The sequence below is a fragment of the Hylobates moloch genome, unplaced genomic scaffold (genome assembly GCF_009828535.3).
Source record: "Hylobates moloch isolate HMO894 unplaced genomic scaffold, HMol_V3 SCAFFOLD_5, whole genome shotgun sequence".
Taxonomy (NCBI): Eukaryota; Metazoa; Chordata; class Mammalia; order Primates; family Hylobatidae; genus Hylobates; species Hylobates moloch.
Genome location: NW_026652280.1, coordinates 105,457,692 through 105,480,418, shown reverse-complemented (window position 1 = coordinate 105,480,418; position 22,727 = coordinate 105,457,692). Strand labels below are relative to the sequence as shown.

At 42.9% G+C, this 22,727-nt stretch overlaps 1 protein-coding gene and 1 non-coding gene across 2 annotated transcripts; both read right to left on the bottom strand.

The window, feature by feature from the left end:
- Nucleotides 1–2,291: 2,291 nt before the first annotated feature.
- TRNAV-CAC (transfer RNA valine (anticodon CAC)) lies at nucleotides 2,292–2,364 on the bottom strand. The gene has a single exon. It is a non-coding gene; the product is annotated as a tRNA-Val (tRNA).
- Nucleotides 2,365–18,552: 16,188 nt separating this feature from the next.
- Nucleotides 18,553–18,960, bottom strand: LOC116469510 (ubiquitin-conjugating enzyme E2 D4-like). The gene has a single exon (XM_032755599.1). The coding sequence runs from the start codon at nucleotides 18,958–18,960 to the stop codon at nucleotides 18,553–18,555; it is 408 nt and encodes a 135-aa protein (XP_032611490.1).
- Nucleotides 18,961–22,727: the final 3,767 nt, after the last annotated feature.

Here is a 22,727-nt window from a genome sequence, read left to right as displayed (position 1 = left end):
GCAGACAAAAAACTGGACTCCTGGCCAGGTGCGGTGGCTCAAGCCTGTAACGCCAGCACTTTGGGAGGCCAAGGCAGGTGGATCACGAGGTCAGGAGATTGAGACCATCCTGACTAACATGGTGAAACCCCGTCTCTACTAAAACTACAAAAAAAAAAAAAAAAAATTAGCCAGGCATGGTGGCATCCGTCTGTAGTCCCAGCTACTCGGGAGGCTGAAGCAGGAGAATCACTTGAACTCGGAAGGCAGAGGTTGCAATGAGCCAAGACCACACAATTGCACTCCAGCCTGGGCGAAAAAGCAAGACTCTGCCTCAAAAAAACAAACAAACAAACAACAACAACAAAAAACTGGACTCCCTACAGCCAGTGTAGTATGCACCACTCACTTGCCACACTGTATGCTGAGTGACCCTCCCACAGCTTAAATCTGCACATAACTTCAGCCTAGAACCATATAATGTCCCTTTATTTCTTCAGTACAATGATTAATACCATATTCTCTGTACCCTTCTTCCCTCTATGCTCATCATTCTAACAGCTCTTGCCAATACTCAAATCCAGGAGCAGCAAACTACTTGACATGTCACAAATTTTTCACAGGTTCACGCCAGTGGATTCCCCAGTGAACCAGCTGTCTTAACTCAGGCTTCCACAACAAAATACCACAGACTGGGTGGCTTAAACACGAGGAATTTCTTTCTCACAGTTTGAGAGGCTGAGAAGTCCAAGATCAAACTGCCAGCTGATTCAGTTCCTTGGTGAGGGCTCTCTCCCTGGCTTGCAGACTGCTACATTCTCCCTCTGTCCTCGCATGGTGGAGAGAAAGAGAGCACTCTGGTATTTCTTCTGTTTCTTATAATGACACTGATCTCATGATGGAGATCCCATGGTCATGACCTCATCTAAACCTGATTACCTTCCAAAGGCCCTACCTCCAAAATACCTTCACAATGGGGGTTAAGGCTTCAATATATAATTTGAAGGGAACACATACATCCATTCCATTACACTAGCACCTGCATTTGCAATCCAGCCTCTGGGCCAGGCTTAGCAGTGTAGAGCCCAAGGCTTCAATTGACAGGATTTTTATGCTGTCATGCTCTGGCTCCTTGGCTCCAGAAGCTTCTAAAACTAGTAGGGTAATACATCCTTTAGCAACTATACTGTAAAACACACGGTGGGTAAAAGCGTGCCCTATTAAGTATTTTGGTTATGCCCCCATTAGTGTGCTTGGCTCAATCTATTAATAGTAAGTAGTGGTTCACATCCACCTCAGTACCATCCCCTGCAGCCATCTATGTCAGTTTCCATTCCATTCTCCTATCCTTGGCTTGCTGGTGCAATACTCTTAAGTGATTTACTGCTGGTGCTCTCCTTTTTCCCTCAGAGATACCCTGTGATTTCTTTGATTCCCTCCACCTCTACAGGTTAATAAGTCTAATATTTAAAAAATCTGTAGAGGGATGTTGGGAAGCTGTGGGGAGAGCCCTTGGGCTTTTCGCCTGCGTAAAGTGCAGATTCCTGAGGATTCTGGGCCTTGGCCTCCAGCTGCACTAGTGCCGGCCACTTAGCTGTTCTCAGCAGCGTCATCTGGTGCAATGGTGCTGACGCGCACTGCCGAGAGGCCAGAAGGCAAAGCGAGAGCCGGTGGCTATGGCCTGGAACCCATTTAGGCAAAATAGAGGGCGCGAGGGGACAAAGCAATAGAGAAGGGTGGGCAATACAGGATCTGTACACCACACATTAGGAATTGTATTTATTAAATTGTTGACTACCTAAGGCTCCGGAGAGTAGTTTGGACACTTACCGGTTTTCTGAGGATTATTTGGGGGAAGGGGTATGCATGCAAATGTATATACATAATTCGTGTGATTTCGGAATATTGACTGTATGAGTATCAGATGCAGATTTAGAACCTTTTTAAAAAACATTTTGTTTTTGTTGTCTCGCAAATCAGCCAGATCTGCAACTGTATCAGAGTAAAGCGAAGCCAAGCGGGACCCTTAGGAAATGCGCTAAGATGTCATCCACTTTCAGCGTCTGCCTGTGAAAATTCAGGCGATAGAAGAGAATGAAGAGAACCTTAAGGAATTGCTGGAACCAAAGTTAATATTAAGCAGGCCTGCTGTGACGTCCTCTTCCTGGCAGACCAGTGGAAATTGTAGCCTGGTCGACAATCTGTATAGATTGATGAGATCTAAAATGTAGTCACAGGTTCAACTACTTTTCCGTTTTCCAACCTCGAGTAAACTCACTAAATTTAAGGGCTAACAAAAATAAAAACACCTATGTCTCCGCCCGGTTTCGAACCGGGGACCTTTCGCGTGTGAGGCGAACGTGATAACCACTACACTACGGAAACCACACATGAAATGTAAAAGGCAAAATATAATCATGAAAATCTTAGATCAGCCATTTCTATTACAGTTTTCAAATCCGAGATCGCACCACTGCACTCCAGCCTGGAAGACAGAGCGAGAGTGTCTCAAAAAAAGTTTGGAGAAGAAGGTGCCATTTTCTCTAATTGCTTTTCTTACTGCAGTGGTGACCGCATTGCCTTCACACCTGAAGTCCAAGTGCTTCCACCCTGGGGAATATGCAGATTGCTGGGTCACTGGACGCCAGGCCGCAGCGCCAGCCTCGTTCTGCTTTTGGCTCTAAATGCAGTCGGGGAACGCGACTGGACCTCACCAGAGACTGGTGGGATGTTACCCTTACCAGCGACTGGAGGGCCAAGCTCCCAAAGAGGCCTACTTCATGATCGCCTTAAATCAGGAAATTTCATGAAATCCCACCCCTCTACCGCCCCATTCCCATATTCTATCTCCTCCCCTGCCCACTCAGAGAGGATTCGCCGCCTTTCTGTCGCGTCTGGACCCTTTGGAGTCCCACATAGACAAAAGGGGCATTGCCTTTTCCTACAGGAGCGGAAAGAGCCGTCACAGCGGAGGAAGCACAGACTCACAGCGCGCATCCCCACATACTTGCGCCCTGCCGAGTTCCAGCAAACCCAGCAAAGCACTCTGAAGCTTCTCTGGAAAATGAAGGAGTGTGAGGTTTCTCATAAGGCAAGAGGAGCCAAAGAGAGGGGACCCAGTCCTTCCCCTAGCTCGAGAGAACAAACCCAGAAGAAGGGCAGATCCAAAGGAAAAGCGCAAAGGCAGCTTTTCCCATGAGGTCCCATGGTCATGACCTCATCTAAACCTGATTACCTCCCAAAGGCCCTACCTCCAAAATACCTTCACATTGGGGGTTAAGGCTTCAATATATAATTTGAACCCCACGACCTGAGCGAGCCAAGGGTCGCGGGTTAAATTGCGTTTATCAGAACAGTTGTTTGCTCACTGTCCCAAAGCCCTCCTAGGGACAAAGAAAACACTGGCATGGCACCAATCGCAGAAGGGGGCAGCATTGACACCCAGGAACGGGCGTGGAAAAGCAGGAAAAGCAGGGATCATCTCTCCCCTACCCCGTATATGGCTGCAGACATAGCAGTGGTTCTTTTCTCCAGGACCCAGTGAGTGTGCACCAGGAGAGAACATTATTCACGTTATTCATGGTGGCACCACCCAGGCTGAAAGTGAGCCTGTGCTGCTTGGGCTTTCAGGAAGGACGGGCCCAATTCTCTGTCCCGATACACAGCTGCAGTGCCCTGGCAATGGAGGACAGACCATGGAGTTGCCTGCCCTGGACTCGGGGAAGAGGCTCTGCCCTAAACCCCATTTTAGTGGTAGCTGTCAGAGTGGCATATCCACAGACTTCAGCTGCACCACAGCCAGGAACCAAAGGACAAAGTCTTTACAAAATGAAGGTTGTGAGCTCTGTGACAGGGGCATGATAGGGAAGCAGATCACATTCTTGCCTACTCAGGAGGAGGAGCTAGTGCACCTCTGCCCCTTCCCTTGAGACCTCAGCACACCCCGACATGATCTCTTTCCCACCATCCTGTCGGGGCAGGTTTTTCCACTGGACACCAGCCTACCTAGCAGCCCTGACTCTTAAGCACCATCTACTGGACTGCATCCTAAACTGGGCCTCTGAATAAAAAAAAACCTGCTACCAAAGGGCTTAGTGCTAGTCCATGAGACAAGCTTCCTGAGAATTCCGTACCCTCAGCCCCCAGCAAGGGTTAGTGTGTTAGCTTTTGCTTCCAATATATCACCACAACAAGCAGCATCTGAGAAAGCTACTGCTCAGAAGCTATCCACAACCAAGAAACACATACAAAGCTAGGGCCCCCTGAAAGCACCCAGAAATGAAGCCAAACAATCATACACAACATACACCACAGTCATACCATCAAGGGAAAAAAAGAATAAAAAAATTAAAAATCCTCATCCAAACAATACCAAATTCAAAAATAAGAAGCAACAGCTTCCTCGGATGAGAAAGAATCAGTGCAAGAACTCCAGTGTACCCAGAGTATTTATACACTTCCAAAGGATCGCACTAGTTTCTAGCAATGGATCCTAGCCAGACTGAAATGTCAGAAATGACAGATAAGAATTCCAAATACGGATTGCAAGGGAACTCAACGAGATCCAAGAAAAAGTTGAAGTCCAATGCAAAGAAACCAGAAGAACAATACAGAATATGAAAGACAAGAAACCTATATTAAGAAAAATACAAATAGAACTTCTATAATTGAAAAATTCACTAAAGCAATTTCAGAATACATTGAAAGCTTTAACAATAGACTAGAGAAGCAGAAGAATGAATTTCAGAGCTTGAAGGTTGGTCTTTCAAATTCACCTAGTCAGACAAAAATAAAGAAAAATGAATTTTTAAAAATGAACAAAGCTTTTGAGAATTATGGGGTTATGTAAAGCAATCAAACCTATGACTTATTGGCATTCCTGAGAGGGAAGAAGAAAAAGTAAGCAACCTGGAAAACATATTTGAAGGAATAATTCAGGAAAGAATTTTCCTAATCTTTCTAGAGAGATTGATATTCAGATACAAGAAATTCAGACAACTTCTGCAAGATACTATACAAGATAACAATTGCAAAGCATACAGTCATCAGACTTCCCAAGATAAATGTGAAAGAAAAAATCTTAAAGGCAGCTGAAGAAAAGGGCCAAATTATCTATAAAGGAAATCCCATCAGACTAGCAAACTTCTCAACGGAAATCTTACAAGTCAGAAGAGACTGGGGCCTATTTTTAGCCACCTAAAAGAAAAAAAAAACTGCCTCTCAAAGTTTCATACTCTGCCAATTTAAGCTTCATAAATGAAGGAGAAATAGTTTTTCCCAGACAGAGAAATGCTAAGGGAATTCATTAACACCAGATAGGCTCTATAATAAATGTTCAAAGGAGTTCTAAACATGGATGGTACTTGCTACCATAAAAGCACATGTAATTACAAAGCTCATACACCCTATAAAGCAATACATAATTGGGTCTACAAAGCAACTAGCTTAACACTATGACAGAAATAACACCTCACACATGAATATTAACCTTGAATGTAAATGGCCTAAAAGTTCCACTTAACAGGCATAGAGTAGTCCAGGTGTGGTGGCTCACACCTGTAATCCCAGCACTTTGGGAGGCCAAGGTGGGTGGATCACTTGAGGTCAGGAGTTTGAAACCAGCCTGGCCAACATGGTGAAACTTCGTCTCCACTAAAATACAAAAATTAGCTGGGCATGGTGGTGGGTGCCTGTAATGCCAGCTACTCGGGAAGCTGAGGCAGGAGAATCACTTGAACCCAGGAAGCAGAGGCTGCAGTGAGCCAAGTTCGCACCACTGAACTCAGCCTGGGACTCCATCAAAAAAGAAAAAAAAAAAGGCATAAGGTGGCAAATTGGAAAAAAAAAAATTAAACTTTCCATGGCCTTTAAGAGAAATCTGTTGGCCGGGCGCGGTGGCTCACGCTTGTAATCCCAGCACTTTGGGAGGCCGAGGCGGGCGGATCACGAGGTCAGGAGATCGAGACCACAGTGAAACCCCGTCTCTACTAAAAATACAAAAAATTAGCCGGGCGTGGTGGCGGGCGCCTGTAGTCCCAGCTACTCGGAGAGGCTGAGGCAGGAGAATGGCGTGAACCCGGGATGCGGAGCTTGCAGTGAGCCGAGATCGCGCCACTGCACTCCAGCCTGGGCGACAGAGCGAGACTCTGTCTCAAAAAAAAAAAAAAAAAAAAAATAGTTAGTACTCTTCGTTGTGGCCAAAGCAACCTTGGCTGGAATTGGAGCCACAGTAGCATCTGGCTTCCTTCTTGGTAAGATTTGGTATGTGTTACAGTTTCACTTTTTAAATCCCCTTACCAACTGCACCCAGTAGCTGTGGTCAGAGAGCAGGGTTTACTGTGTCTCCCTGTGACGCAGTCAGGACAAGAGAAGGAAATCCCCACAGCGCACTAACCTAGGGCAGAATCTTTGGAGAAATTTAGAAGGGACCGTGTGTCTGAGCATGTGCAGGAACCATCTCAAAAGGTAAAGCCTTGACTCTTCAGGAGCCTTGTCTGTAGCTTCAACTGACATAATGGTGTGGTAATAACCATTTTTCTGGATGAGATATTTCAAAGGTCAATAAGGCCTTTTTAGATGCAATGACAATGAGCTTTGTATGAGTTCTCATTCAACAGGGTATTTTACATAAAATCTGATCATATAAAACCCAATAAATATAATAGAACCTAAACTGGATGCCATCCTCCACCTCCCCCACCTAATTATTTGGCACGGGAATGGGAGCGCTAATAGTACATTATTGAAGTATAATTCACATAGAGTAACATGCACAAATCTTAAGGGCATAGAAACGGAACCATCACCTAGATCAAGTTATAGAAAATTTCCAGCCGCCCAGAAAGGTGAATAACCTCCTTTAGATTCCCATCCACCTTCCTTTCACTTAGACAAACCATTCTGATTTCTATCTTCACAGATGAATGTTGACTGTTTCTGAAATTCACATAAATGAATATACTTTTTTGTGTCTGACTTCTAATTTCATGCAGCATGTTTTTGAGATGCATCCATGTTTTGAGTATATTATTTTGGTGTTATTGATGACTGTTATTTCTGTGTGGATGACTGGGTTATTTCCAATTCTGGCTCTCATGAACAAAGCTGCTATATTCTAGTACAATTCTTTTTGTAGACATATGCACTCATTTTTCTTCAGTTTACACCTGGAAGTGGAGTTGCTAGGTCATGGAGTAGGTCTAAATTTAACTTTATTATAAACTGCCAAACAGTTGTCCAAAACGGTTGTGCTATTTTACCTCCTCACCAGCAACAAGAGTATAGTTACTCCACATTCTTGTCAGTACTTCTTGTCTTTCAAATTTCTTCTATTCAAGCTGTTAAAATACCTTAAACCAAGTAGCTTACAAACAACAGAAATTTATTTCTCACAGTTCTGGAGGCTGGGAAATCCAAGTTCAAGGTGCCAGCAGACTCTGTGTCTGATGAGGGCTCACTCTCTGGTTCATAGGCTGTGCCTTCTCCATGTGCCCTCACACAGTGGAAGGGCAAACAAGCTCCCTCCAGCCTCTTTTATAAAGATACTAATCCTATGCATGAAGGCAGAGTCTTCATGATCTAATCAGCTTCCTTTTATAAAGACACTAATCCTATGCATGAAGGCAGAGTCCTCATGATCTGATCAGCTTCCAAGGGCCCAAACCTCCTATTACCATCAACATGGGGATTAGGAGTTCAGCAAATAAATTTAGTGGGGGGAGGCAGACACACAAACATTCAGACCATAGCAGTGCATAAAGGTAGCTCATCACCAAAGTTTTAATTTGTGTTTCCCTAATGAGTAATGATTTTGAACATTTTATGTCTTTTGGCCATTTAGAAATTTTGTGTGTGTGAAGAAAGCCTATTCATGTATTTTGCTCATTTTTAAATAGCTTGGCTTTTATTATTAATGTCTAAAAGTTCTCTCTAAATATTCAATATCTGAGTTATTTTTCAAATAAGTATACTGCAAATATCTTCTCCCAGTCTTAAGAAGGCTTGCCTTCTTTCTTGTGGTAATTTTTTGATGAGTAGTTTTTAATTTTGATGAAATCCAATTTTCTTATTTTTTTGTGACCTCTAAGACATCTTTCCTACCCTACGATTGTGAATATATTTTCCTACATTTTCTTCCAGAAACGTGTTTTTATTTTTAAATCTATAATTCTTCTTAATTTCATCTCCTGATCTCAGCACAATGCTTAACCACTATAAAATCCACAACTTGCAGACCGACAGTTCAATCTCCCAGAAACTTGTATAACCCTTGATGTAACAACATTTACAGTAGTTTCCTGCTGTGCTCTTTGACAACTATAGATCCTTGCGCTTCTATCCCCCTTCCCTCCCTCTCTTGCCTTCTCCCTTCTTCTCTCTCCTCTTCTCACCCCTACAAGTTGAGAAAACCAGGAAGACCTAGAACTGAGGAGAAGAAAGACCTGGTCTAATCTGTGCTCAAGATATTAGAGCACAAGAAGAAGAAAGACTGGGTCTGATCTGTGCTCAAACCACACCTGCATTCTGGTTTGTAAATCTAGTTCTGCCCCTGTGTGGCATTGGATAAATAACTTAAACTTTATGTGCCTCAATTCTGTCTTCTGTAAAATGGGGCTAATAAGAGTAGTCTTAGGCCAGGCATGGTGGCTCATGCCTATAATCCCAGCACTTTGGGAGGCCGAGGCAGGCAGATCACTTGAAGTCAGGAGTTCAAGACGAGCCTGACCAACATGGTGAAACTCCATCTCTACTAAAAATACCAAAATTAGCTGGGTTTGGTGGCAGCCACTTGTAATCTCAGCTACTCAGGAAGCTGAGGCAGGAGAATTGCTTGAACTCAGGAGGCGGAGGTTGCAGTGAGCTGAGATCACACCACTGCACTCCAGCCTGGGCAACAGAGCAAAACTCCATCTCAAAAAAAAAACAGAAAAGAAAAAAGTAGTCTACTTCATTTTGCCATTGTTAGCTGTGTCTGGATATAGTTGATGATTAATGAATAATCAATCAGAATGATCTTCCTTGTTGTCATTTTCCTCTGCATTATTTTTGAAAGCAACTATGCTGATGTTTTGCATCTTAAATTAGTTTTGCTTCTAAGAATTCCAGTAGATGGCCTCATGGAGTATGCCCACTGTTCTGTCCAGTTCTTTCTTTCTGCATAAAGTCTCTGAGTTTTATTCACATTGTTGAGTATATCAGATGTTCATTCCTTTTTATTGCTGAGTAGTATTCCATTGAACGAATATACCACAGTTTATTTACCAGTGTCCAGATAATAGACACTTAGATTGTAGTTTTGGGTATGTGAATAAAGCTGCTATGAACGTTCTTGTTATAATTTGTGTGTGTGTGTGTGTGTGTGTGTGTGTACATATGTTTTAAAGTCTCTTGGAAGAATATCTAGGTGAAGAATTGCTAGGAAAAAAAAGTTTATGTTTAAATGTATAGGAGACTGTCAAACCAAAGTGATGATAACATTTTACATTCCCTCTAAAAATGTATGAGTTCTGGGTGTTCCACATCTTCACCAAGATTTGGTGTTTTCTGACTTTATAATTTTGCCATGCTAAAATGGAGGAGTGGTATCTCAATCTTAAGTTTAAGTCTATTTCTCTCACAGCTAATGATATTGAGCATTCTTTTATGAACTGAATGGCCACTAGTGTATTTTCCTCTCTGAAATGTCTGTTTAAGCTTTTGCCCATTTTTAAAAATGGGTGTTTCCATTTCTAATACTGAATTGTAGGAGCTAATTATATACTCTGGATACACGTTCTTGCTCAAATATGTGTTGTGAATATTTTCTCCTAGTCCATGGCTTGCCTCTTCAGTTACTTAATGGTGTCTTTGGATGAAAAGACATATTTCATATTGATAAAGCCTAATTTATCATTTTTCCGTTTTATTTATTTCTCTGTGTAATATTTAGAAAATATTTGCTTTCTGCCAAGTCATGAAGACATTTTCATGCATTTTCTTCTAAAACTTTATAGTTTGTATGGTTTGTTCTGTGATCCAATTCAAATTAGCTTTTGTGTATGTTGTGAGGTAGGGATTGAGATTTTTTTCCTCACTAGTAGATATCTAGTTGGTCCAGCACTACTTGTTGAAATGACACTTCTTCCCCATTGTATTGCTTTAGTGCCTTTTTTGAAAAAAAAAAAAAAAAAAAAATCAATTGGCCATATAACAAGGATCTGTTTTAGGTGTCTCACTTCAGTTTCATTTATCAATATGTGTATCCTTTTGTCACATTCACACTGTTTTGTTTATAGTAATAAACAGCTTAATAGTAAGTCCTCCAGGTTTGACAGCTCAATAAACCTGAAATGTGTACATCCTATGGTGCCACCATGAAAATCAAGACATGCTGTCACTTAATCTCTCTCATTTCACTAGAGGACACATGCTCTCATAAATAATGGTTGACCCCTTAGCCAAAGATCCTCTATTGTACCCTCTGGAGAAAATAAATCTCCAGTTACCTTACAAGCTGATCTAGAGGTAAAATGTCTGCAACATTCAGCAATGAATTAAGATTTTCTTTGAAAAAAAGTTCATTTTCGAGGTGGTTTGTTTTTTTGTTTTGTTTTGTTTTTGCCAAAGAATTTTTTTTTTCTGTTACTTAGTAGCATGAAGTACAATGTTTGGTTTGCAATTTCTGTTCTTTGTAGGAAGAAAAACTTTAGTGGAAACAACCAGTACTTAAAGACCATTTTACGAGGCTGCATTTACATATTATCTCTTTTGCTGTTTTTGTTAAAATGATATAAGGTGGGCTTTATATGCTTTCTGTATATTCTTTGGAATGTGTGTTTAAATTAAAAACTTGAAATTAAAATATTCATCCTAGACTCAGGTTAAGTTCCACCAACAGTACACTTAAAATAGGATGAGCCCAACCTAAGCGTACAACTTACCGGCTTGAAGTGTGTAGTTGGTGTGTGTGATACATTCTCAACAGTATTTGTGTTCCCTGGTGTAGTGATTTTCGTGTTCCTCCCACCCTTGAAAGTCCTCGACTTAAAACCCATCTAGAACATTTCCTTTGCTAAGACTTTAAAGTATTCTTTCTTCAAGTTAAGGGCAGTTTTTAAATAGTTATCAGTTGCATTCTTGGAATTCACAGAAAGCTTGGGGAGAAAAAAACCAACTGCACAAGTTCAAGTGCCCAACGGGGTGGAGAAGGGACTGCATACTCACTGGTTGCCAGGCCAAGGTTGTCCGCCTTGCCTGCTTTGGCTGAGACTGGAGACGGAAACTCCATTCAACAGCGACTGGAGGACTGAAAGAGGGCGCAAGAGGGCTGCTGCCCTTCACCTACCGGTCCCTCCCTGCCTTGGCGCCTTCGGAGTTCGGACTGACCCGGGGCGTTGCTGGAGCCGCCAGGAACTGCAAACTCACCGCGCGCGTCCCTGCACACCCGCACCTGCGCCTCGAGAATTCCTGGCCGGTTGAATACCCGGTCCCCCGCCGAGCTTCGCTGCAGGTCACAGGAAAGGGGTGCAAGGTTGCGTACCCGGCAGGAGAAGCCGCGCGGAGAGGACCAGATCCTGCCACTGGCCTCCGAGAAGACAGGCCTAGAGTGGCTGATTTTGACCTGCAGGGCCAAAGTCTAACTGCGGCCTAAAATCCTAACGTCTGGGCGAGCCGCGGGTAGCGAGTTGAAGCGATCTCTATGCCTTGCTTGTCGTTTGCCAAAATTCAGACCAAGAAAGAGAATAGTTGTGTGGATCAAAGCCTGCAATTAACCAAAAAAGAAACGTGATCCTGTGTTAGCTTGCTTAGGAAAAGAGGAAGAAGGAAGGAAAGAAGGAAGGAAGGGAGGAAAGAATAGAGGGAGGGAAGAAAGATGAAAAAATCAACCAAAAAAAGAAACATGATTTCCTAACTAATCGGATGTGGGTCATGAGAGAAAGACCTGCGTCGAGTTTTTGGCCTGAACGTGTGGAGGGTGGAGTTGCCATTAACTAACGTGGGAAAAGGCAGGTGTAGTACATTGTACAGAAAATATCCGGAATTCCCTTCAGGGCCCTGGGGTCTTCCTCGAAAGAGTTTTCCATCCAGGCCGTCTCGGTTTCCGCATCCGTCTGAGTCGTTTATGATGTCGGGAATGCAGGAGTCTGAGTCCTTTATGATGTTGAGGGTGCCACGGTCTCACCCAGGGCGCCTCCCCGCTCCAGCCTCCTCCTGGAAACCTGGTGCGCTGCGGCCCCGCTGACCCGCGACAGTCTCTCCACGCGCTGCCGCCTAGCAAAGGCGCATCTTTAGGTCGGTGGTGAGGTGCGGCCGGGACGCTGCAACTCGCTCCGAGACTTGTAAACCTGGCAGGTGTTCCGGGAGCGCCACTGGCTGGAAGGAAAGGAGAGAGCTCTGCACGTCGTGTGTGGGCTCGCAACTTAGAGAAAGCAGGGAGAGGACAGCCTTTTGGGACTATTCCTTGGATGGGCAGGTGGCACCAGGAAGGGTGGATGGAGCTTTCTAGAGGTCAATGTCAGCGTAATTTCTGCTGGAACAATTGAAGGAGGAAAAAAAAAAAAAGTATGTGCTTTGTGGTTCCCTGGTAGTCTAGTGGCTAAAGTTTGGCGTTTTCACCGCCCGGACTGGTTGATTCCAGATCAGGGGACGGGGCCTCACTGTGAGGTATTGTTCTTTCCTGTGTTTGCCATCTACCACCGCTGTGGCTCAATTATTCCAAGACTGCTGGAGAAATGGAATTAATGTCGATCCTAAAATTTAAGCTATTTATCTAGGATAAATTCCAAATAGTGGAACTGCTAGGTGAAATTTATTGTGAATTTAAGATTCCGATGTATACAGCCCAACAACGTATAAGCACCAATTACATGCCCCAAAGTGTGTGAGACTGCGTCTTTTCCCCAGCATTTGAAACCAACGCTAGAAATTATCAAATCTTTCAGAGATAATTTTAAGCTATATTTATCATCAAAGGATTTATTCATAGTCAATTTCCCCTTAGACTATAAATCCGCAAGAGATGGCAAAGCTGAAAGAACTGCCTAGAATTTCAGCAAACTTGAATTCAATAGTCTCTCTGTTCTTTCCTGTTTTGGCATCTACCCTTTTCTTCCAGGTAAGATTGGATACAATAGAAAAATAATAAATGTAATAAAAATGTAAGCCTGGACGTTTTGCTCACAGTGTTCTCACTGGGTCTAAATTTTGTGAATGTGGTTCCTTGGATAGTCTCATGGGTATGCTTGAGACTTTAGGCCCTTGGGACACCTGGTGCACAGAAGGGTCCCAAAACCCATCTTTGGAAGTGTTGGCAGAGTAAATAGGCACTAGTAATAAAGGCAACGGCGCCTGAAGACCTAAGGCTGGTTTAAACCAAAGCAGATTTTTCAAAACCAGAGAGGGCTTGTGTTCATAATTTAATAATTTAATTTTTATTTTGATGAAATTTAAATTTGATTTAAATTTTCATAATTTAATTTTCATTTTGATGGCCACTTTATTTTGACAAAGACACTAGTGGGGGAAAGTCTCTTTACTGGATCATCAATTTCCCTATAAATCTTTGTCTCAGAAAAATTTAATAATAATTTAATAATAAATTATAATAAAATAATGTCTCACATCTTACATTATTCACATTTGATTTAGTTGGCTTATGTTGTCAATATGTTGTCCACTGTATAACACTACCTGATGAATTACATTCAACTATGTAGTAATACATATTACTACATATACACACACATATATATGTGTACATGTATATACACGTATACGTGTGTGTGTGTGTGTGTATATATATATAACCATCTGTAATTTCAAGAGGTAAATTAAATATAATGGGACAGTGTTGGTAACCTCTTAGATAGTGTAGGGCTAAGATAGCTGAATTTATGGCATGGTGTTGTATACTTCAGATATCTATGCTGTAATATTAAAATGGCATTTCCTTGGCCCACTAAATTGTCCATTTCCTGGCCCAGCATGATACACGAAAGGAGTGAAAATGGGAAGAAAATAGCCTTTTGAAGGACTTCCCTAATAAACTTCTCGCTTAGCATTACTTGGAGTGACATCAGAAAATTGGAATGAATTGTGTAAAAAAGACAAATTCTCTGCTCTCTTTCTCCTCCAATCCTTAATAAACAAAGGAGGAAACCTAGACTCAGGTTAGTTTTTCTCTTCTTATTCTTCACATACCAGGACAAGTACTGAGCTTGTTAGTTACTATTTGGGGACTTAGTATATTGTACAAAGGGGTGTGGCTATTACTGCCCCTTTTCTACCAGAGCATCAAAACTGGTAACTTGGCTGGTGTTAAGGGGAGCTTCTAACCTTGAATTCCCACTCCATGTGACTTCTTTCTGGTTCTCTCTTCTCAGAGAACTTGCAGCCATCCGATTCATTTGGAGAAGTTTGATAAAGGTTACTTTACACTTAGACAGAAGAAAAAACCCTAGAGTCTTGAACTGAGCCTTATCCTCTGATACAGTTTACTGGAATTCCCTCCACTGTGGCACAAGCCCTGCCGTAAATTATGATTATCTATACCTTATCAGTTTTATCTATGTATATATCTTTTACAGTAATCCCCACATCCACCAGAGAACCTAGGTTATTGGCAAAATGAGGTTTGGGAATTCTTTGGTCCTCTGGCCAGACACTATCAGTTAGTACTCTGATTCCACCATTTTTGAAATTATATACAACAAATTTTAAGTATTGTTTATTTTGGAGAGTTCAGGTTAAAGGACATGAAGACTACTATTCAGTATTATTTCTGTAATTTTCTAATTTTAACCATAACATAGCTTTCTTATCAAAACGTATGGAAGCCAGCAAGCAGTGAAACAACAATATTTTCTCCAAAACAAACAGGCCAAACTTTGGCAGGAGTGACAAATCTGGCATGCAATGGTGCCTTCTACATCAGAAATCAAATCTTTTACTTTGTGAGAGGCAGGAGTTTTTAGTTTTTTGTCTTCCTTTTGGCTGCCAGAGGAATTGAACATTGTGAATTCATTGGCATAGTCCCAAGAAACTTTACTTGGCAAGCAAGCTATTGATTTTGGCGGGGATAGGATGGTGTTTATCAGTCACTCCTGCTAGCAGAGATGTGATAACACTGCAGTCAGAGCAGTTGATTTTTAAAATTTTGACTTGCCAACCAACAGAACGTTATTTATATGGTAAAACGTAGACATCAGACGCTACAGGCACTCAGGCTAAATTCTGACCCATTCATTGGTGACAAATGTTAAGGGATTTTTGCCCTATTAGCCCTTTTTTTACTCATGATGGTACTCTGAACAGAAGAATCTCCTCTAACAATTTAAGACCATTCATTGTATAAGCATGTAAATCATCAATCTCAATGACATATTTTCACAACTATACACTGAGTTGGCTCAGAGTCTTCACTCATAACTTTAACTTTTTTTTCCCCCTTTACTACAAGTTTTACCCAAACTCTGTCAGTGGAATTCACACTCTACAGGAACACATACCAAGAGGTTTAACACATGCACTTTAGTTACAACAGCACCTGCCAGGAGAACATCTTACCTCCTTGACTGAGAGTTCAAGGAGTGCAGGGAGATGTGACTAGCCATCAAGAAGCAGTAGAGAGACTTCTTTCCTTAAAGTACCTGAGTCAGGTTGAGGGGAAGAGAAGAATTAGGAGCACAAAGAGAGCAGGCGCACAACAGGAAGCACAACTCTGCAATTGCTTTTGGTTTTAAGAGGCTGTCCATTCAGTTTTTTTGGTTTTTTTGAGACGGAGTTGCCCAGGCTGGAGTGCAGTGGCGCGATCTCAGCTCACTACAAACTCCGCCTCCTGGGTTCAAGCGATTCTCCTGCCTTAGCCTCCTGAGTAGCTGAGATTACAGGCTCCTGCCACCATGCCTGGCTAATTTTTCTATTTTTAGTAGAGATGAGGTTTAACCATGTTGGCCAAGCTGGTCTCGAACCCCTAACCTCAGGTTATCCACCTGCCTTGGCCTCCCAAAATGCTAGGATTACAGGCATGGGCCACCATGCCCAGCCTGTCCATTCAGTTTCAATGAACTTTAAACAACAAAAAATGCCATTTGGGTGGCTGGTTTCAGTCCTCCCTGTCAATGCTCAGCCTCCAAATACTCACTAACACATAGAACAATAGGAGGACTGTTACTCTCCTCTTACACCTACTACTTGGGGGAGAACATCTGCTACCAGATCCTGGAGGCCCTTCTCAAGCCCCCTAACCTGGCCCCATGTAGTTCTTTCTGTTTTTTCTCCTAGAAGGCATTGTGACCTTACTGGTCCCATGTTTGGCATCAAATCTATGAATGGCTCACACTTGGACTTATGCACATAGCATAAGTAATAGGGGATATCTATGCATAAGAAAGATTAGTATGTTGTCAGCTCCCCACATCCATAATTCCACAGTATGACACCAAACTGGAGTTACTAGATGACAACCCAAGTGGTGGGTTGCTCTGTCAAGAAGGGGCCAATTTTATATTGCAGCTAGGCAGTTACAGTTTGTAGCTGTACGATTGAGGGGATCGGGGCAAGATGGAAATTTCCATGGCTTACCAGAAACAGGCGAGAAACTGCCTGCTGGTAGGCTGCTGCAAGACAAGGGGGCCCCCACAAGAGATGAGTAAGAAATAGTCTTATGATAATGCCTCACAAGACTACTTCTCTTACCATGGTCCAGGAGGGCATTTGGTCAAGGTTTGAGTCATAGTATGGTTGAGCCTTGCCTATGTGAAGCTTAAGCAAAGCCATTCCCTTGTAACTTGTACCTTGTACCTTGAAGAGAGTTTCATCGGATATAATATCCTTAATTTGCACTTTCTTCTTTTTAATGAGTAAATTGCATTTTATTTTATTTTATTTTATTTATTTTATTTTATTTTTTGAGATGGAGTCTCACTCTGTCCCCCAGGCTGGAGTGCAGTGGCACAATCTCGGCTCACTGCAAGCTCGGCCTCCCAGGTTCACGCCATTCTCCTGCCTCAGCCTCCGGAGTAGCTGGGACTACAGGCACCCGCCACCATGCCTGGCTAATTTTTTGTATTTTTAGTAGAGACGGGGTTTCACTGTGTTAGCCAGGATGGTCTTGATCTCCTGACCTCATGATCCATCCAAGGAGTCTCTCTCCCTCCTGGTGTTCTAGTCTGTGAATGGCTCACACTTGAACTTAGTGTAGGCTCCTAGTGAGAGGAGCAGGGGTGGCAAAAATCCTCATCATGTGGAAAAACATAACCCAAACCTCTAGGGGTTTCATAATTTTCCTCTTGCTTCTAAAAATATAGTCATGCCTTATGGGGTGTTATGTGCTTTATATCTTAACATTTTCCACTTGCTGCTTCTTGGTTTGAGGGGGGAAATGCCAGCATGTGGCAAATGGTGAATAAGACTGGTGGAAGCCTCAGGGCAAGGCCTTCACTTCCCAATGACACTGTTCCCAATTCCCTCCAGCATGAGCTGAGCCTCCTCAGGCTGTGGCTGTGCAGCAGACAGGGTGTGAGGAAACCCTGGTTACCCAGGATGGCACTGAGTTCTAAAAGGCAAAGGTTATGTGGTGAGGGGCCTGGCTGAAGACCTGGTGTGGTACTTTTGTGAGCAGTGGCACAATTTGAGGCTGGGTAGGAGACAGGTGCAGGGCCTAGCTCCCCAAAAGACCAACAGATAAACTGGGGCAGAGAGAGAGATTCCAGTGTAACCGGGAAGGCTGCAGATGATAACAACTATGGCTGCTGATTTGGCATCAAAGATGTGGCATTGTCAAAGCCATAATTGTTGAGAATGGCACCAACATGCTGCAGCTGGAGAGAGTGGGTGACCAACATTTTGAAGTGGCATAGTTGTCTGGGTTAAATACCCAAGGGTCGTTGCCTCACACCAAGGGAACTGAGGATGTGGACACACAAGAAGTGGGTTTAGGAGTGGAGGTTTAATAGGCAAAAGAAAGAGAAAGGAAAATAGCTCTCTCTACTGAGAGAGAGAGGGTTGCCAGAGTGGAACTTCTGGTTTTGTGGTGAAGTGCACAGGGTTTTATAGGCTGGCTTGAGGAGGCAGTGTCTGATTCACATAGGGCCCAAAGATTGGTTGGACCAGGTGTGACATTTACATAGCGCTGGAAGAAGCTGGCCACCCCACCCTAATCTTCTTATTATGCAAATGGGTTTTCTACTTCACTCACGCCATGTTGTCTGCTCCTTACTGTACACGTGGTTAGAAAGGAAAAGGGAAGATGGAGCCACCATGTTGAACATGCCTACCCCCCAGGTAGCCTTGTCCTATTGGCACAGCCGCCAGCATTCACCCGTGCAAGCTTCCAGCTTGCTTATCTATGTCTGCAGCTCGATTTTACAGGCTGCTCTTTGTTAGAAAAGAAATTATTTGGGGGCTGCTTTTCCTTAAAAGGGAACCTTACCAAGGGCTTCCTTACCCTAATGCCTAAATAATTTCTTTTTAAATCCTGTATCAATTTGTTTGAAGAACAGATGACACTTTGAATGGCCCAGCCACAGCCCAGAATTTCAAGGGAAGACCTTGAATTCAAGGGAGACAATGTCTCCCGTAAAATCGCCTAGGCACTTACATAGCATATTTTTCTGTCCACTGTCTTGCTAGTCTGTTGTAGTTCTCTCTGTCAGCCTTGTAGGTGTGGGCTCTCTCTAGCACCAGAGGATCACTGAGGTTGGGGATGCAGGGCAGTGAGCAGATGGACAAGAGAACTTTTGACACAGTCATTGCTGGAGACCACTGAGACCATAGGATGTCGAAGCAGATGCTGCCATTGCTATTGATATTGGGGTGATAAATTTTGGTTGTGAAAGCAAGCTTTGGGGGCTTGAACAGGCAATCCGTAGGAAAGTGGATGGTCAGGAAGAAAACACCTCCTTGGCAAGGACTGTCATTATTACCCAGAGGCCCCGTGGAGCACTGGGCAGGAGGATCCGTCTGCAAGTTGGTTAATTCCTTCTGGATCCACTTTAGTGCCATCCTACCCCACTGCTGGGGGCTGGGGTGGCCCAGCCACACTGCACTTTCTATATATAAGTTTTTTGAAAATGCTGCTTCACTGTTACCTTGCCTTGTATGTTAGTGCCCATCTAATTCAGTTGCTTTTGTAACTTGTTCCACAGTGATGCTTGGAGACCTGAGTATGTTTTATCCTTAAAATCTAATAATTTTACTAGGATATTGTCTTGAAGTTGATCATCCTGGTTTAATTTTTTCTGCCACTTTATGGGCTCTTTCAATGTGCCTCATCACATAAGTAATCTGTCATTTTCATTTTTATAAATGAAGTCTCCTAGATTGTTCACCTGAAAGCCTGATTCTTCTTTAGAGAAAAAAATGCTAAAAAGCAAAACAAAACAACAAAAAAACACAAAACATTATATATCGCATTACAATTTTTATTCAACAAATACAGAGATTCCTAAAATAGTTAAAACAAAGTAGAAAACAACTCTGGTGTTATAAGAGCAGTAGGTTCATATGCCCACTGTGCAGTAATAGACCCATACACTAAGACAGCAGTTTGCAACAAAGAATTTAATGATCACAGGGCAGCCAAGGGGAGAGATACGAGTAGACCCTCAAATCCATCTCCTCAAGAACTTCTGCGTTAGGGTTTTTAAGGGGATTGTGAAGGGTGAGGGGTTGGAAAATTAAGGTTGTTGATTGGGCAGGGGAAAGGGGATGAAATCATTAGGATTTGGAAACGGCATTCTGAGTCAGTTCCTCAGTGGGGTCCTTCAGACCAGCTGACATCAGCAGTTTCACTGGTACACAGGATCTGAAAGAATATCTCTAACGGGAAACTTAACATTTCATAATGTTCAGGTTGTTATCTACAGAGCAGTTCAGGAGAACTATAATCTAGGGCCTGCCTGATTCTAGCACAAAGAGCACCAAACAACTGTGAGGAAGCAGGTCCAAGAGCAGGCTGCTCTCAGGAGTAATGCAAAATTGCTGCAAGCTTGTTTATTTTTGTTTCTCCCCTTCCCTTCTTCCCTGATTAATTTTATAAAGTTTACAGGGACAGTTTCAATGGCTTCAACACAGTATTGCCAGGTAAGGACTTTGAACCCAAGAGGCGGAAGTTGCAGTGAGTCGAGACCAAGCCACTGCTGCACTGCCCAGTCTCAAAAAATAAAAATAGAAAAAAAAAAAATCAGGCCAACACCTGTTGACACACATTGCTAGGAATCCTTTTGGGAAAGCAAATGGGCTCACGGAACACACGGAGGCCATGGTGGACAACAATGTTAACTAATTCTGTTCATGGTGTCCAGGGTACAGGCCTGAGGGTCCACTCGCCATCTCTGCCCAAAGCCATGTCTCTGCTGCTCCCCTCTTCTCCACACGGATTCCTCCCCACATGCCTCCCCTTTTCTTGGGCTGCTGACATGTGACACCACCAAGGTGATTGCTCCTCCCCACAGCTTCTCTCCTTCCAGGGACTTCACTTCTTGATCCTTGCTCCATAGTGAGGCATGACCCAGCGGTCAGCCCAAGGTCTAGCATGCGAATCAGGGACGTGATGGTTCTTTGGGATTCCTGGGATCTACCTGGAGAATAGATGAAAGTAACAAAAGTTTTACATACCAATATTCAAAACTGCATCAAACTACCAGAAACACTTGCCACTTTCAAAGATAGGCTATGCTAAGCAGCTCCAGGTGTGTGCCACCATGCCTGGCAAATTTTTGTATTTTTAGTAGAGACTGGGTTTCACCATGTTGGCCAGGCTGGTCTCAAACTCCTGACCTCAGGTGATCCACCTGCCTTGACCTCCCAAAGTGCTGGGATTATAGGAACGGCTCTTGACTCTAACTGCAAGGTCACTAGATCATTAGATCATTTCCTGAATATCTTATGCTTCAGGCATTGGCCCTCTCTTGGGTTACCATTGTCATAAGTCAAAAGCCTCCACAACCAAGGCCCTTAAACATGGAATAGCCTGTGTAGGGCAGAAGTATAAATACAGAGAAGTGAAGGACAAAACTTGTTGCATTGGCCAGGAATTGAACCAGGGTTTCCTATGCAGGAGGTGAGAATTCTACCACTGGACCACAAATCCAGCTCTTAAGTGTAGTCCTGGAGAAACAATTGAAATACAGTACTGAAAAAGACAGAAATTGTTCCAAAAGAAGCTTTTTGCAGTATTGACTAAAAGCTAACAGTAGACATCCAAAACCAAGGTTTTTATAGAATACTTTTACTAGACAAAACTATAAATATTAAAATAGCTTATTTGTCTCATCAAACTTTAATTACGAAAAAGGCTCTTTCCAGCTGCGTAACAGACTCCTATAGAAAAACATCAGAAATTCATCCAGGTTCCTTGTTTCTGATCCTAAATCTTCAATTTAGGACCTCAACCTCAAACTGTTGCCTTAGTGGCTCTGGGAAGGAAGCACTAACTGGCAGCATAGGTAAGTAAAGTTGTTTTTTTTTTTTTTTTTTTTTTTTTTTTGAGACGGAGTCTTGCTCTGTCGCCCAGGCTGGAGTGCAGTGGCACGATCTCGGCTCACTGCAACCTCCGCCTCCCGGGCTCACGCCATTCTCCTGCCTCAGCCTCTCCGAGTAGCTGGGACTACAGGCGCCCGCCACCACGCCCGGCTAATTTTTTGTATTTTTGGTAGAGACGGGGTTTCACCGTGGTCTCGATCTCCTGACCTCGTGATCCGCCCGCCTCGGCCTCCCAAAGTGCTGGGATTACAAGCGTGAGCCACCGCGCCCGGTGTAAAGTTTTAATCTAGGGAAGAAATAAGAAGCAGAATCAGAATTAGAATTAGAAGAAAGAGGAAATATGCTATACCAGAATATCATAGGCAAAAAAAAGATGAAGAAAGAGGAAATAAAACGACAGAAGGTAATGCTAATGGAGTTAGTTATTTGTGGCTGTTTTTTGTAAAAGAGTAATGATCAGTCTTGTAATCATTATAATACTATTATTTGTCTGCTTTCTAAAATGTATAAAATATTTGAAGGAATATATGATATAAAAAGATTAATAATGCTTGCAGTCAGTGTTTCATTGTTTGGGAGAATCCAGTTTCCTCAGTTAATACACTTTCATGTAATAGCTGTGTAAGGGGTAACCTGGTTTAAAGACATATTAATGGCTGAACTATTAACATATTGGTCTTTTGATGAAGTTCAAATAGAGAGATTTCTTTATCCAATTTTCCCTGGAAAGATTAAACTGAAGAGAAAAATCTGGAAAGTTTGCCCCACATGTTGGGTCTGGGAGTCATTATGACTTTTTCAAAGACAGGAGTTGTGTATGACATGGAATCATGCTTCTTCTCTAGTTGAGAAGCCAAGCTAGGTCCAGGCTGAGTCATAAACTTGAACCCAACAAGGAAATCACCCTTCACATTGACCTTGCAGAGCTTTGGCTCTATCTGTTCTCTGCCCAACACCCAAGACACATACTAGTTCTGGCCAACAAACCTTCACATATTGTCTGTCAACCAGAGCTACATTTATTCCCAAATCTCCTTCTAAAATACAAACCTGTACTTTCTACTCTCAACTCCAAAATTTACAAGAGGCCTCATATGTATCTCAGAGTCACAGATGCTAAAACTCAACACACCAGTGAGTTCCCTGTCAGCATCATGTACTACCCTCTACCTCAATGTTCAGCCCCAAGCCAGCATCTCCCAAAGAGTAGTGTGTTGTCGTGGGTGTTTCAACAGATCACTAAAACCCGCTTCTACCCCTGCCTAGACACTTATCCTCACTGCTAT